At 48.5% G+C, this 16,379-nt stretch overlaps 1 protein-coding gene across 1 annotated transcript in view; it reads left to right on the forward strand.

Annotated features, from left to right (window-relative positions):
• Positions 1-964: 964 nt before the first annotated feature.
• The window catches only part of LOC149750793 (CUB and sushi domain-containing protein 3-like), a 71,000-nt gene continuing 55,585 nt past the window's right edge, over positions 965-16,379 (forward strand). The window contains exon 1 of the mRNA XM_089896524.1: positions 965-1,382. Coding sequence (XP_089752650.1) covers positions 1,072-1,382 — 311 coding nt within the window. The 5' untranslated portion in view covers positions 965-1,071. The remainder of the gene's footprint in view (positions 1,383-16,379) is intronic.

Here is a 16,379-nt window from a genome sequence, read left to right on the forward strand (position 1 = left end):
TCTCTAATACATGATATGCTAAGTGGCTTACGATCACTTACTTGCATACAAGCTCCAGGAGGGCAGGCTTAGGAAATTTGGATAACATCCACTAAGTCACCCAGCTGGAAGCCATAGAGGAGGAATTCACACTGAGTCTGCAATAATTGAAAAGCCAGTGCCCTTAACTACTTTATGTCAGAGCATGTTCCTTGGATCATTGTTTCTGAATATCAAGTCTCAGCTGGGGTTTAGGCTGGAGCAGTGCCACTCCACCAGGATGTGCTGCAGGGATGAGTAAGACGTGGTCCCAGCCCTTGGGGATTCCCAGCAAGTTCAGAACCTAGAGTGGCAGACAGACATGTGACAGGTCATTGAAACAGTGCCAAGTACCGTGTCTGAAGCTGGACACTTTGCTCCAGGAGCACAGAGGAGAGAGCCATTACTAAAAGCTTGGGGAAACGAGGCTTTACCGAGACGTGGCTTTGAAGTTGGGTCTCAGAGCATCAGAAGACTTGCTGTGGACAAGGGGCATCCCAGGCAGAGGGAGCGATGTGAACAGAGCCCAGGAGGTCTGACCACACACAGCACTAGGGCAGAGCTGGCCTGGGCCCAAGGGGCAGGAGGGAAGATTGCAGAGGTCCGGCCAATCTGTGACAGGCCTGGAATGCCCTTTGAGTTTTGCCCAAGGGAGCTGTGCTGTGTTTTTGTTTTGTTCCCTCACATCTGAGGTGTACCAAGATCTGGTGGGAAATAACATTCTGGTCACCACAGTCATGACCGTGGAAATAAATGTGACAACTGATTTCTCCTTCCTTCCTGGTCGTTGCAGAGCAGTGTGGTATAGTAGTTAAAAACGTGCTCCAAAGGGCACAGTTCACCCAACTCGCTAGCCTAGCTTGTTGGCTGTGTGACCTCAGGCAGGTTACATCACCTCCCTGTGCCTTGGTTTCCTCATCTGTTCATTGAGAGCAGTAATAACTAAAATTCTCAGAACAGGGTCTGGCACGTGATAAGAGCTTTGGAAGTGCTTAGTATCATTGTTATGAGGCCAACTCAGACTAGGGTCTTGGGGCACCCTCTCTGCACATCATGTCCCAGGACCCTCCCTGCCTCTCGTGGGTGAAGCGCAGGACGAGTACCAAGGCCTGGGAACCTGACCGACTCACAGTGAGCCTCCTGTCTCTGTCCACAGCGGACGACGCATGCGGCGGAACCCTGCGGGGCCAGAGCGGCATCATTTCCAGCCCGCACTTCCCCTCGGAGTACCACAACAATGCCGACTGCACCTGGACCATCCTGGCCGAGCTGGGGGACACCATCGCCCTGGTCTTTATTGACTTCCAGCTGGAGGACGGTTACGACTTTCTGGAAGTCACGGGGACTGAAGGCTCCTCCCTCTGGTAAGCGTGCCTGTCCGCCCCCTTCCCTGTTCCCTGCAGCTGTGGCTTACTGGGATGTGGTCCCCTCAGTGCCTGGACCTGCAGCTGAAGGCCCCTTTGCCACTTCCTCCACGCACCGCTGGAGAGCCTTCCTCTCATCATAATGAGAAGTCACTACGTATTTTTAGAGCTGGGGTAAATTTTTACAGTGATTTTGGTATCTGATTGGAAGCACGTCCTTGCTGAAGAATCACAGGATGGGCCTTGGTCGAGTAACTTGCAGTAAGACTAACAGTGTTCTGGTCTCAGGACATGGACAGGGTCTCAGTGAAGTGATTTGAAATACTGTTCCATTTCTGGAAGCATCCAACAAAGGGAATAGAGCCCTGAGTGGCGGTTGCTTTTCCCATCCCCAGGGCTCTGAGATGGGACAGGCATTGTGTCGCGATTTCTGCGGGAAGGACTAGCCTGCTCTCTATCATTCTGGCTTGACCACAAAGCGGGGCTTTTGTGATGGGTACTCCGCTGCCATGGAGACCGGTGTTGGCAGGTTTGGGAAGAGAGGGGTGATGAGGGCTCACCAGCCTCAGTTGCTTGTGGTCTCCCAGAGGCGTGCCCAAACTGAGGTCGACTTTGGGAGTGTTTAGCTTCCTGTTTGGGCGACAAGCTGTGAGAGTGGTGGTGTGGCGTTCAGAACATGTTCTCGTATTCTCCTGGTGGCTCTGTTATCAGGATAAGGGCACCACTGGGACCTGGGTCAGCACATCGGGAGCCAAGAGAAGGATGCACTTAGGTGTGCTTCTTTGTAGCCTTCGTTGCTGCGCGGTGCTGGGGAAAGCAGGGCTCGGTGCCTGGGACGGAGGCAGAGGAGGTGTCACCGAGGGCTCTGAGAGAAGCAGAAAGTGGTAGCTGCAAAAGTCAGGGGCAGATAGCACCTCGGAAAGACAGGCACAGTGGTCAGTGGGCTGGGGACGCAGGCGGAGACGGGGAGGAAGGGTGGGAGAGGAAGAAAACAGGTGTCTGCGGATATCGAACACCTCTTTTGTACCAGGTTTCGTGCTATGTTGTAGAAACGCCAGTTGAGAAGGACATGGCCCTTTGAGGGTGAGACAATCAGACAAACCCACAATAGGAGCCAAGTATGACTCTTTGAGAGGGATAAAGTGGTAACAGACTCCTCCCAGATATGGACTTAGAACTTTGGGAACCGGGAAACTCAAATTTCCTGGTGTAGTGGAAGGCACACTGACCTGGGAGTCAGAAAACCTCGGTGTCATTAGCTCGTTGCGCGAACTTGGCCACTTCAGGTCATTTGCTACCCTGGATGGGGTGTTGAGAGGGACGTCAGTGAGCTCATGACTAATTGCTGTGTGGAGGCTGGTCCAGGGCCAGTGGCTAGATATTTGGTGCTCAGAGTTGGGGTGGAACTCTAGATGACTCTTCACTGAACTGCACTCCCAGGGACCTGCCCAGCCTGAAGACCTGTCCCCCTGCCTCTTTTTGTAAAATACCTATTTTTCTGGTCATAAATGTAATACATATGCTCCTTATAGAAAACACAGAAAATATTAAAAGGTATAAGGAAATGAATAACAAGTATTAACATTTTGATGTATTCCCCTTTGGCCTTTTTGCTTTGCCTAGATCGAGCTAGCTGGCCACTTATATATGTTTTAATATTACAAAATTAGGAACTTAAAAGATATCAGTAGTTATGTACTTTTAACTTAACATTATATCATGAAAATTTTTTCCTTGTGTCATGACAGATGTCTCCAAAGTATAATAGGCGTGATAATAGTATTTATTTCGTAAATAAACAGTATTTATTGAGCTTTGGTTATCAATATTTGGCAGGCTAATTCTAAGCTCTTGCAGCTATAATTTCATTTCGTCTTCTATGAAGTAGGTAGCATAATCTTCCTCCTTTTACAGATGAGGAAAACGAGGCCCAGAGAGGTTATGTCCCTTGCTTGAAGTCACACAGGTAGTAAGGGGCAGAGCTGAGATTCAAGCCCAGGTTAGTTGGACTTGAAAGCCCATCTTCTTAGCCAGCCAGCACAGGAATCATGCTGCGTTTGTGAAGGATTGTCGGCTGTGTGGCATTCCCTCGTGACACTGACACAGTTTACTCAATCAGATCTCTTGATAGATTGTTTCCAATTCTATAAACAGATACGAAGATGAATATCCTTGCCGGTTCCCTCTCTTCCAGCCCCAAAGCCTCTTCCACTCACTTGTTTGTCTGCGGGCCAAATGGTCTCCCACAGCTTCTGCCCCCCAGGTGTGGGTCTACACGGTTGTCCAAACTTCTGGAGTGAAGCAAATCTGAAAGATTATTCCTTTTCCTATTAAGTCACTCAGTGGGGAAGGAATTTAGCAGAGGAAATCGTTAAGGGAGTCCTTCAGAACTCTTTGCTCTAAGATTAAATTAAAATTATTTACAGGGTTGATGCATTGCCAGGCAGGATGCATTTGTTGTTCTAATTTATACCTGCATAGCAACTACGGATAAGCAAACTTGGAGGCTCAGGATGGAGGCTCAGGACGTGTGTGCAAAGAACCTGCTCTTTCCCCAGCCCCTCTCCTTTATGTATCCCTGGATTCCTGTGAAAATGTGATGCTCCTGGTTTATAAGTATACTGCTTTTATCAGCATACGTTACGATTTTAGGCTGTTCTCTTGAGTTCTGCACCAAGCATAGAGAGACAGCAGATCTTCCTAGAAAAGATGAATTTGAACAACTGGGCATCCCTTTATCTATTGAGAAAAACAGAGACACCTTTGAGAGAAAAAAGTCCGCTATCTCCCTTATCGGGTAGCAGATTCGCGCTGATTCAGAAGAGGGTGGTGGCATAGACTGTCTCTGACTCAGTTTCCACACTGTCCTCCTACCCCAAGGGGGAATACAAACAGGAGAGTTTAAATTAGGGGTTCCTCTGGTTTGGATTTCATGGACTAGTAAAATTTCCAAACAATCGGGGAAGTATAGGGTTGATAATTTTTTATTTTGCCAAGTAAGGATATTAGAGAAAAAAAAAAACAAAACCTGCCAACTCCTCAGAACATTATTCCGTAAAACAAAGGACAATTCAAAGCCAAAAATACAGCAGGATATAATCAATTGCACTGACATAATGAAGGACAGGGGTGGGAGGAGTGTACATAATAGCGTCATTTGCCCGTAACTATAAAGTCCTGTGATGTATATACATCAATCAGTGGATTGCTCATTCCTGTTGTGCTTGTCCATCACTGGCCTCTGGGAATCCAACCATACACGTTTTGAGCAGGAAAAGGTTGTTACTATGGTGAGCACTGAACCCTGTAACTCTGACATGCTGAGAGGGTCTCAAGCATCTTAGACTTGCTCTCCCTAAAGTTAATTGCCTTTTTGTGTGTGCGACTGACCAGGAGCAAAAGCTGGGTTTGAACTGACTGAGAGTTACAATCCACATAGTAGATTTGGTATTACTCCCCCACTACACACACACACACGCACACACAGACAGCCGAAGGACACACACCCCTCCAAGTCATCACCATATACGCATCACCAGGTCAAACCCCCTGACACGTACATACTTCTAGTTCTAGTTCACCGAACTCAATTTAGGGGCCAGATTTTCTGTCACTGATCTTTCTCGGGGGTAGGTGGTGGTCTTTCTTCTGCTCTGGCCCAGTCTTGGCAATGACCTTCAGGGAGCCCCATTCCTTCCCCTCCAATTCTAGGTAAATACTCTCACCACTGCTCCAGTTCCTCATGAGGTCCCTGGATTTTCAGAGGGCTGGGGCTGAGGGATGCAGAAGACTCTTAAAACCCGGGGTTCTGGGTCCCTGGAGGGAATCAGGATCGTGTTATCGTAACGAGGAGAAATAATTGTCAGCCCATTAGGAGAAAATCAGTGAGTTAAAGTCCACCCAGAATCTGTCCCCTTCTCCCTCTGCCTCATGCTGGCCTCTCTCCATTGGAGTCTCACCAGACGCTTCCTCTGGGCTACAAGGAAGGAGAGGAAGCCAGACACTCCTCCAAGAACAGGGGTGAGGTCTGTACAGCGTCTCCAGGATTAGGTGTCAAGCCTGCACCTTGGCATCTAACTGGGGAGATAGCAAGCTCGGGAGTCAGATGGACTTGGGCTCAAAACCCAGGTCCACTTCTTAACAGCTGTGTAATCTCAAGATATTTACTAACCTCTCTGAACCTCAGTTTCCACATCTGAAAAATGGGGCTCATTTTACCAACCTACAAAGCATATGGAAAGGGATAAACATGCGAACTGCTGCCTAGTTTATAGTAGGAATAACAGTCCTGGGATGGGGACGAGAGGCAGGGGCTCACTTTTTGAGGGGAAAAGGGTAAGAAGAGGCATCTCCAGCCACTCGGAGCCTCCCATGAGGCCATCTCCCAGCCTGCCAGCCCAGTGGCATCTTACCAGGCAGAAAGGCACACACAGGCTGGTCACTCTGCCTGATCCAGCTCCCAGGGGAATTGCCTGGAAACCAGGTAAGGCAGACTGGCAGAGAGCCCCTGGGTCAGACTAGAGGATGCCCTTGCAGAGGTCAGAAGGTGGAGGGTGAAACCGTCTTCCCAGAGCTGCACTTTGTGAGCACATTGCGGGCGGCATCACCTCTTCTCTGCCTGGACCCAGCCCCAGGCTGGCCAATTAGCTGCTTTTTAGAAAATCAGAGGAAGGTTCAGCTCATTCAGCTACCAATGGCTATTCTGTGCCGGACTGGAAGCAGGGGCGCTCCCCCGGAGCCTGGCACAGCCCCTGCCCTCAGCAGCCTGCAGATTTGGAGAGCAGGGACAGAGAGTATGGAAAGGATATCCAGGAGAGCACTGCAGAGAGAGGGGAGGAGCATCTCTGCCTGGGACCCGCTCGCTGTCTCTGACTGATGAAGATGCAGTTTGTAGGGCCTTCCTCCCTCCTTCGCTCCTTCCCTTCCGCTGTCTGCCCCCATCCCTTGGCAATTTCCTCCTAGAGCAGGGAGGGCAGGCAGGGCATGACCTGCACTCGGAATTGAAGCCGCCCTTTTCTGGGGGCCAGCAGACGTGCCAGCCACCGGCACGTGTTTGTTGGGGTGTGTACGGCTCCTTCCCACATCTGGGATTTCTGTGTAGACCCCAGGACCACTCTCCCATCTTCTGTGCGTCAGTCTCTGCTGTGATTCCCAGCCTCTCTTCCTTGCTTCCTTCAATATACTTCAATTTTCATTCTTTGTTTCACTCCAGTCATTTGGGATCTGCTGCCCATTCTCTGTGTGCCCACACCCCCAAGCCAAGCCCCCCACAGACCTCTATGTGACAGACTTGCCTCCACCAAACATGTAAAGTAGGAAAAGGAAGGAGAACACACTGCAGGGCTTCAGAGGAGCACATTATCCTGGGGCTCCAGGCGGGGCCTGCAGTTGAGTTGGGCCTTGAAGGGTGGGTACCATTTTGATATGGGAGATGGAGATGAGGGGGCGGGTGGGCATCATTCTAGGACTGCTGCCTGGGCCTCCTGGCCAATGTAAGAGCTCCCTTCCCTGATCTAGGAAGTGGTCCCAGGGATTCTCTAGTGAAGATTTTCTCCACCGTGCCCCCACCGTGGGGCTCTGACATCTACCTCTGAGCCTTGGTGGCCCCTTCCACCTGGAGAAGAATAGAAGAAAGTCGACTCCACTGTCTGGAGTTCCCAGGTCCTGCCCCCAGGGCCACCCAGTAAACTTCAGCTGGTTTTGAAAACAGAACTTCCCTGGAAATCAGGTTCAACCTACTCTCTGAATTCAACTTTGAGGGGTTTTCTTTACCTTGTTTCCCTTCACTTGTTTGCTTTTGTTTTTATAGGTGGGGATACAAAAACTCCCATCTACTTTAGAGACATTCAGTTTGAAAATTTTGCTAGTAACATTTTATCCTCTTGAAAGACTGAGTTTTAATTGTTAAGCATTTTACACATGGAATTTGAGCCAGCTGGAACCATTTGATCTCAATGACTTTTAACTGGGTATTTCATTCAGGAGTCGTTAGATTCAGATATAATTAGCACGAGAGCAGCATGCCAATGGGGATTTGTTAATAATAACTCTTCACTTATTTATTCATTCACATATACTTTGTCAAACCATTAGCTTAGATCATCTTGGTTCTTTGTTACTTTTCCCCTGTTTATTTTTGGTAATCATTTGCTGCCAGCCTTCTATGAACTAGGCTCTGCTAGGTGCTAGGGAGACAAAGACACAGTCCCATCCCCAAGGAGTTACTTATTTACTCCACAAATGTTTAAGTAATAGCCATGCACTGTACAGGACCCTGGAGCTCACAGGGCGAAGGGGCAGCCTATAATTAAGTGCTTTACAATCTCATGTGTTAGGTACTTTTCTAAGAGGTATACAGAAGTTCCCATAGGGGCTAAAAAAGAAATGTAATAGCTAGGATTCTTTTGGTTCAAGACACAGAAACCCACCTCCAGCTGACTCAAGCTAGAAAGGGAATATGTTGTCTTCTGTAACTGAAAAGTCCAGGGACTGGCTACAAGCACTGCTGGATCAAGGCGTGCAGATATCCACAACTGCAGATGTCCACAGTTGCTTCTCCCGCTCCCACAGCTTTGTTCTCCTGTGCGTTGGCTTCAGTCTCAGGCAAGCTTTACCCATGAAGTAGCAGAGGTGACTGCCATCAGCTTCCTCCATCCTACTGGTGTAGCAATTCTAGCAGAAAGGAAGTGTGTCTTTCCTAATGGTTCCACAAAAGCCCTCAGGTGATTCTTGATTGGACCAGATTGGATCATGTGCTCCACCCTCAATATCAATATAGCTAGAGAATGTCCTCATTGGCCACTCCCAGGTCACATGACTATCTATCCTGCCCACACCTCTGACTGGGAGTGGAGAAGAGGTGGGTCACCGAAGGAATACAGGGTCACTGGGAAGACAGAAACAAAGGACGTCCTCTAATAAAAGGTCTCAGTCTTCCGTCACGATGGAGGGGCAGCTGGGAGGACTCAGATAAATGAGTCCCAGAGGGGATGACTTTTGAGTTGAACTGAGGGGGTGTAAAAGCTTGCCACCGGCATGGAGCAGGAAGGCCTTGGTGTGTTTGGAGCTTTGCAAGTGGGGGGTACAGGGTGCAAGAAAGCAAGGACAGGATATGAGGCCTGAGATGAGCACAGGAAGAGCATGGGTCATGAAGAACCTTGTCCCCATGTTCATAAGCTGGGAGAGGATTCCACAGACTGCAGAAAGCTATTGAAGTATTTTAAGCAGAGAAGTAACATAATCACACTGAATCTTAATTGGGCTCAACTAGAAGCCTCAGAAACCAGCTATAAAACTCTGTGACCCCTCAGGCAAGAGATCATCCAGCCTCGAATTATGGCAGTTGTAAAGGGATGGAGCAGAGGAGGTGACATCAGAAAACACCTCAGATATAGAATCACCTGCTCTGGGGGCTTCATTGGAAAGGAGGAATGAAGGCAGGGGAGGAGTCTGGAGTGAATCCCAAGTTTCTGGCTAGATGACTGTGGCAGGATCATTTACCAGAGGAACACCGTGGAAGGAGCAGTACTGAGGGACGGTGATGCTCGCTGGCTTCCCCAGCATGAAATGGGCACAGAGAGAGAAGTTAAGGCCATAGCAAGGAAGGAGATACAGGGACACAGGTGCCCTTGGTTAGCGATACACAGTCTTTGGGATAAGACTAGTGCAGATGGTCATGGGACGATCAATAGCTATGGCTGAAAAGTTCGGTACTTAAATAAATACTCTGGCAGGGCCTTGAGAGGTCATCTTCAGGATCAGCACCAGCACCATCTTCATCAAGAGTGTCTCCTTCAACATCTCGGTCAGACTTACCATCTCCATCTTTACTGCCATCATTTTGCCATCATAATTCATTCACACAAACTACTTAAGCCCTTCTATTGTCTGACGTTGAGCTTGGCACTGGGAATACAATGGTGGAGGAGACAGATAAAGCCCCTGTCTTTGTGGGACTTCTGGTCTACTTGGGGGAAACTGACATTAATAAAAGGATCACAAAATAAATGTAAAATACACTTGTGATAAGCACCATGAAGGAAATGAACAGGATGGGGAATAATAGCAATGGAGACCTTATTAAGATAAAGGGGTCAGGGGAGGCCTCTCTGAGGGAGTAGGATCTAAGATTAAGACCTGACTACTGAGAAGGAGCCACCATGGGAGGAACTCAGGATCAGCATTTCAGGCAGAGGGAACTGCACATGTAAAGGCCCATTGTCACAATGCCCTATTTTCCTTTGAACTTCATACAGGGAAGTGGCATAGGCCTATGCCTGTCCTCTGGGGTTTCAGACTGTTTGAATGCCAGGAGCAAGGCAGGGTCAAGGTGTCGGGCTGGCAGAGATGCTCAGAGATGCAGCTGAGCTGGCAAGGGGATGGGCCTATTCCAGCCAAGACTCAGAACCTGCCGCCTTCCTGTGGGTCTGTGACACCCTTGCTTCCCTCTCCTTTCCTGCCCCATCACAATGCTTCAAGCCAGCCCAAGAAGCTGTTCTCTTCTCATGGAGCCCATGAAATTGCATCTGTTGTCTCCATCAGGAGCCAGCCCATAAATAACCAGCCCTTTAAAATCTCATCTCCCGTATCAGAGATGGAAGTAGCATTACTGGCTCTGCAGCCGAGCAGTGGGAAGGGATTAGTGCCCCAGCGTGCTGCTGGCAGAACAGGCCTGGAGAGCTGGGGAGTGAGGCTGGGGCTCCTGCACATGCCACAGGGTATCAACGCGACTTCCTTGTTCGCATCACTGAGAACTTGTTCTCAGGAAGAGAACACAAGCCGCAGCTGGAAGGGGCAGGAAGTGAGCCAGGGTTGTTCGCTGTCGGCACGTTGGTTCCTCTAGAGCTGGCGATTCAGCCAAGTTCTGTGTGTGGGAAGCTGAGGTCGGGCAGCTGGCCTGTACCCCGTGGGTCTGACTGCATGCAACAGGTTGGTAATAAGTACGGCGTCTGCGTGGCGGCCCGTGCCAGGACCGTGAAGGGCACCAGACAGCAAGATGCGCTTGCCGCCCTCTCTTGAGGAGCTGCCAGATGCCTGATGGTGCCGCTAAGTCAGAAGGAAGGAGCTGTCCCCTTTCAGAGGCCCATCATTCTGGTATGATCTGCCTTCCAGAATGATGTTAGTTCGTTAACAACGTTCAAAGCCCCAGTCCTGGTCTTCCTCTTCGCACTTGGCCACAAATGTTTGTTCTACTCACTTTGGGCATCGCCTAGCCCATGTTTCACACTGGCTTTTGCCTGTCCCTTGCTCTTACAATCTCTTCTGGCTTCCTAAGACTGCCCTACCTCCCTGGTTGTAACCCTGAGCTTATATTTCTTTTAATCCCAGCTTCTCCTCATCCAGTGGCTGGTGTGTGACACCCACAGCCTCACCAGGGAAGCAACATTCACAGAGAAAACTAGCATTTGACAGTCTGATAAAATGGCAGATGGTCACTGTTGAGCTAAACAGATTCCGTCATTTGGGAAAGGAGAGGGCAGGCTTGGTTTGAAAAAAACGGTGAGGCTTCACGGAATAGTAGAACTCCAGTGTCCCTGAGAACTTCTCATCTACGTTCTTGGAAGAGTGGTCTATCTTGGCTGCCTCTAATTCTTCTGTCGCCAATAATTCCCACCTACTTCCCCATGCCTTCTACCCCCAGCCTTGCCCTGAAACCATTCCTATTAAGATCATCATGAGAGAACCAACCCCCACTCCAAACACTACCACTTCCAATGCCAAAGCCAAAAGATCGTCTTTAGGTCTCATCTTACTGGATACTTCTACATTCCTTTACATTGTTGGTTATTTCTCCCTTTGGAACTTTCCTTTCTCTTTTTTTTTCTTTCTCAAGCTACTGTCTGTGATTCTGCTTGACCCCTCTGACCATTCCTTCTCTGTCTTCTTTGGTGACTCCAAGATTCTGCTCTTGTCTTACTGCTCTGTCCATTCCACATATTCTTCCTGGGTAAACTTATCTGTCCCTGTGGCTTCAGATAAACCACCTGTCTCTTTACAACTCTCAAATCTGGCTCCCTAGCCTGGCCTCCCCACTGAGCATCAGACTGTGGAGCCAACTCTTGTTGGACAGCTCTCCAACTCGACAGGTCCCAACTTCACTCATAATCGACGACTAAAACGGTCAGGGTTTGTTTCCTTTCTTAGTTTATGGCACCACCCTCTATCAAGTCATCCAAAACTCTGGGAATCATCCCTGTTTAATCCCTCTCTCTCACCAGCGACATTCAATTAATTGCTAAATTCTCCCAATGTACCTCCTATAGCACATCTTGCCGTCTTTACTACCACTCCCCCAGTTCAGCCCATCATCTTTTCTTCTTTGTGGGTTGTAATAGCCTCCTTGCTGATTGCTTAGCTTCTTGTCGCTCTCCAATTCATCTTCCCCGCTGCTACCAGAATGGTTTAATTAAAATGCAGATCTCACATGCTAAGCCCCAGGCAAAAGCTTTCAATCATCTTCCATTGTCTACAGAATAAAATTCCAGCCCTTCATAGGCCCTTCTTGATCCAGCCCTTGCCTCCCACACTAGTCTTGTCTCTTGCCACTTCCTTCTTTGAACTTCATTAACCCTAACACTCATTGGTATAACACCACAAAGTTTCATTTCTCGCTCATGCTACACATTTATCATGAGAGTGGCTCTAAACCACATAGTCATGCGGGGGCGGGCGGGGTTGGGGGCGGCTGGTATCCAGGCTCTAGGATCTTATAGCTCCACCATCAAAGAGAGTAGAGAATTTAGCATGGGCTTTTCACTGCCCCAGCCCAGATATGATACATATCACTCCCACTCATGTTTCATTGGCCAAAAGTAGTCACATGGTCCAGCCTAGCCATAAGGGAGCCTGGAAACATGATAGCAGATGAAATGGTTGGTGAGCCAATATCTCTGCCACACCTCACATTTCAGTAGACAAATGCCCTCGCTCCTGCCCCTCCCTTTATGCTCCAGCTCTCATATTCTCCAAGGATTCCCTGCTAGAGACATCTTCTCTTTCTTGCACTCATCTTTCTCTTCCCTCTTAAACATTGCTTAATATTAAAGAACATAGAGACGTGTTCTAATATCTACCATCTGAAGTCAAAACAAAAACAGCACGCACCAAACTCCTCCATCTCTCAGCCCCATTCAGCTACAGCCTTGGGAATATTGCCGGTGACCAGTGTCACTCCTCCATCTTCATCTGACTTGGCTTCTTGGGAACGTAACACTGGCCATGTGTCCTTAAACTAGTTCTTTCTCCTAGCTGACTTAAACCACGTAGCTAGCTGTCTGTGGCCATTCCTCCTCTGTCTCGTTTGCTGTCTCCTCCACTGTTCAAGCCCTGTCCACCCTTTACATGTGGACTGCCCAGGGGGCCCTGGGACCCTCCTCTTCTCCATTTACCCTCCCTCCCAGGTAATCTCAATGAATCACAGGTTGGCTTTCAAAATCATCTATACGCCAATGGCTCTCAGTTTCAATGTCCAGCCCTAAGGGACCTTTTGGGCTCCATATATATGAACAGGAATCTCAAAATCTCAACAGTATCTCAAAATGAACACTTCGAAACAGACTTTTTTTTTTAATTGTGATAAAATAAGCGTAATGTAAAACTGACCATTTTAATCATGTTTAAGCGTACAATTCAGTGTCATTAAGTACATTCGCATTGTTGTACAACCAACACCACTATCCATCTCTAGAACTTCTTTTGCCTTCCCAAAGCGAAGCTCAGTACTCATTAAACAATAACTCCCCGTCTACTCCCATCCTCTGGTAACCACCATTCTACTTTCTGTCTCTATGAATTTGACTACCAGTCATACAATACTTGTTCTTTTTGTGGTAGCATAATGTTTTCAGGGTTCATCCATACTATAGCATGTATCAGAATTTCATTCCCTTTTAAGGCTTAATAATATTCCACAGTCCGTATATACCACATTTTGTTTATTCATTCATCTGTCCATGGACATAGGACATGCCCTTCTCCCCCTAATCTCTCCTCTCCCAGCCTTCTCCACCTCTGTCTACTCCCCAGAAGAAGCTGCTCTGCCCATTCTGTGCCACCAGCATCTGGCTGCTCAAGGGCCTTGTCTCCCAGCTTCTACCCCTGCTGTAGTCCATTCTCCATAAAGCAACTGAAGCGCCTGACATTTACACATCACATCACATCTCCCTTGTTTAAGGCTTGCCAATGCCTTCCCATCATACTTAGAATAAAATCCTACAAGACTATGGGGTTACTGCCCACCTCTTTGACTTCCATCCTATCACCCACGCCCGCTCGCTGCACCCCAGCTCCGCTTGCCTCCCTCCTGCCCCTTGGATGGGCTAAGCAGATTCCCTCCTGGGGCCTGCACTAGCTGTTCCCAGGGTTTAAGATCCTCTTCCTTCATAGTTCAAAAACAAACAACAACAACAAAAAAAAAAACACAAGAAAAAACACAAAAAAGACCTGGCTGTTTTGAAATGCAGAGTTCCATTTAAATTTCCCCTCCTTAAAAAGGCTTACCCTGTCCATGCAACCTAAAGGAATCCCTCACTAACACAACATGTTGTTTTATTTTAGGTATTTGTCAGTCCCTGATGTTTTGTGGCTTACTTATGGATTTGTCTTTTTTCTGTTCCCTCCCTTCCCCCGCCACTGCCTGCAGAACCCTGAAAAGCTGTAAAGGCAGGGCTTGGCACTTAGTAGGTGTCCAAGACCGGCTTCTTGGGAGGAGAAACTTGCTTCTGCCTCACCAGTAACAGTGTCCTGGGGCTAATTGCAAAGGTTAACATGGAGCCTCCTCACCGAGTATTTTAAGTAATAACCTTCCTGGGGGACATTTGCAAATTAGCCCTGACTCTTCCTGATTTCTCATCCTAAACTCAGTCTGATTGATAATTAATCAGCAAACTGCTCGGCCAGAGCAGGTGGATCAGTGCTAGAAAGGATCTTAAATTATGCAAGTCACTTGGCCAGTCTTAAAAAAATAAAAAGCTCAGCAGTCGGCAGAACTGGAGAGGTTTGATTGCAACGTGAGTGAGGTTAAGTTTTCTCAGTTGTTGTTTTCCCTTTTTGTCTTTTTTTTTTTTTCCTTTTGACTAAGAAATCAATTAGGCTCAAACTTGCCACCTCAGAGAGAGACTGTGGAGCACAGAAATAGAAATGTGTTAAATATCACTCTTTTTTGTTCCTTCCCTTCAAAAGAGTTGGGGTCTGGGAGACAGAGGTTAAAATTAGCCAGTTTGTGAAGCAGATGCCTGTCTGGCACCTGATGTCAATTTCTGCGGCCACGTCAGTTTCAGCTATCCCCTCACTTCCTCTGACCCGCAGCACACTGGGCCTGGCAGGAAGGTGGAGAGAGGTTCGATGAGCGCTGCTCTCTCCGCCTGCCTCGGTTGGGGCAGAATCAATTTGCCGGCAACCTGTCGCACCAGGAGTCCTTCTAGTGCTCTTTGCCTCCTGCCTACAAACCCCAGGGAGACAGGAAAAAAGGCAATCAGGGTGATGAACAGGCTCCCCACTGCAGGAGTGAACCCGGTGACCGCCAGGGACCCCTTTTATCCTCAGTCTGCAGCCTCCATCCTCCCAAGGCTGGTCCTGCATGTCTTGCGTGTGGCTCCGTCTTTCTCCTCCAGATTCCCCTTCTGGTCACTGGTGCTATGGCCAAGGGGGAGGTTCAGAGAAAGCAGAGCGATCCGTTGACGTTGCTCTCTGGGCCAGAGGAAAGCCAGGGATATAGGATTTAGAGCAGTTAGTGCAACCCGATGCCCGTTAAAACCAACACCCAGATCAACTAAGTCAGAATGCCCAGGGGTGGGGGCTTCCCTGGTGGCGCAGTGGTTGAGAGTCCGCCTGCCGATGCAGGGGACACGGGTTTGTGCCCCGGTCTGGAAAGATCCCGCATGCCGCGGAGCGGCTGGGCCCGTGAGCCATGGCCGCTGAGCCTGCGCTCCGCAATGGGAGAGGCCACAACAGTGAGAGGCCTGCGTACCGCAAAAAAAAATAAAATAAAATAAAAGCCCAGGGGTGGGAGCTGGGCATCATCAGTATTTGTAAAGCTCCCATGGGATCCCCATGTGCACTAAAGTGGGGGACCACAAACAGGTGGAGGGTAGGAAGCTTTGGGGAAAGAGGTTACGAAGGACATCAAAGAATGAAGTAGGAAATGGGCTGATCAGGAGTTGACTGTCTTCCCCAGAAATAGAGGGACATCTGTCTGTCTTGTGATGGGCAGGGGAGAAGAGGTGGCAAGACACAGCAGCTTCCAGGAGCCCCAAAGCTCCTGATCTCTCTCAGTTCTACCCCCGATTAAAAAAAAAAATACCCTCTAGAACGCACCCCTTGTTTCCCAAATTGTGATGCACCAACCAACTCCCTGAAACAGAAAACTTGCCTATAAGGCATTTGGGAATGCAGATTCCTAAGTCCTACCCCAGACTACTAACTCCAAAATTTCTGAGGATTCAGCCCAAATTCAGTATTTGTAACTATTCTCTCAGGTGTTCTGAAGTAGATGAAAGTTTCAGGGCCACACTGGACCTAAACAGAACTCTTGCCAGGGCAATAATAGGGTGTGGGTGGATTTTTGCCCATTAAGAAACGCTCCGTCTTCTTATGAATGGCTCCGTTATCGAATTTCTTGGCATGGAAATTCCCAGAGATATATATATATATATATATACACACACCCGGGAATTTCCATATATATATATTTTTTTAAATAAATTTATTTATTTTATTTGTTTATTTTTGGCTGCATTGGGTCTTCATTGCTGCACACGGGTTTTCTCTAGTTGCGGTGAGCGGGGGCTACTCTTCGTTGCAGCGTGAGGGCTTCTCATTGAGGCGGCTTCTCTTGTTGCGGAGCACAGCCTCTAGGTGCGCGGGCTTCAGTAGTTGTGGCACATGTGCTTGGTAGTTGTGGCTCGTGGGCTCTAGAGTGCAGGCTCAGTAGTTGTGGTGCACGGGCTTAGTTGCTCCGCAGCATGTGGGATCTTCCCGGACCAGGGCTTGAGCCCATGT

This window comes from Delphinapterus leucas, chromosome 1, assembly GCF_059928025.1.
Source record: "Delphinapterus leucas isolate spDelLeu-1000000601 "Yukka" chromosome 1, BTC_Dleu_Yukka2, whole genome shotgun sequence".
Classification (NCBI taxonomy): domain Eukaryota; kingdom Metazoa; phylum Chordata; class Mammalia; order Artiodactyla; family Monodontidae; genus Delphinapterus; species Delphinapterus leucas.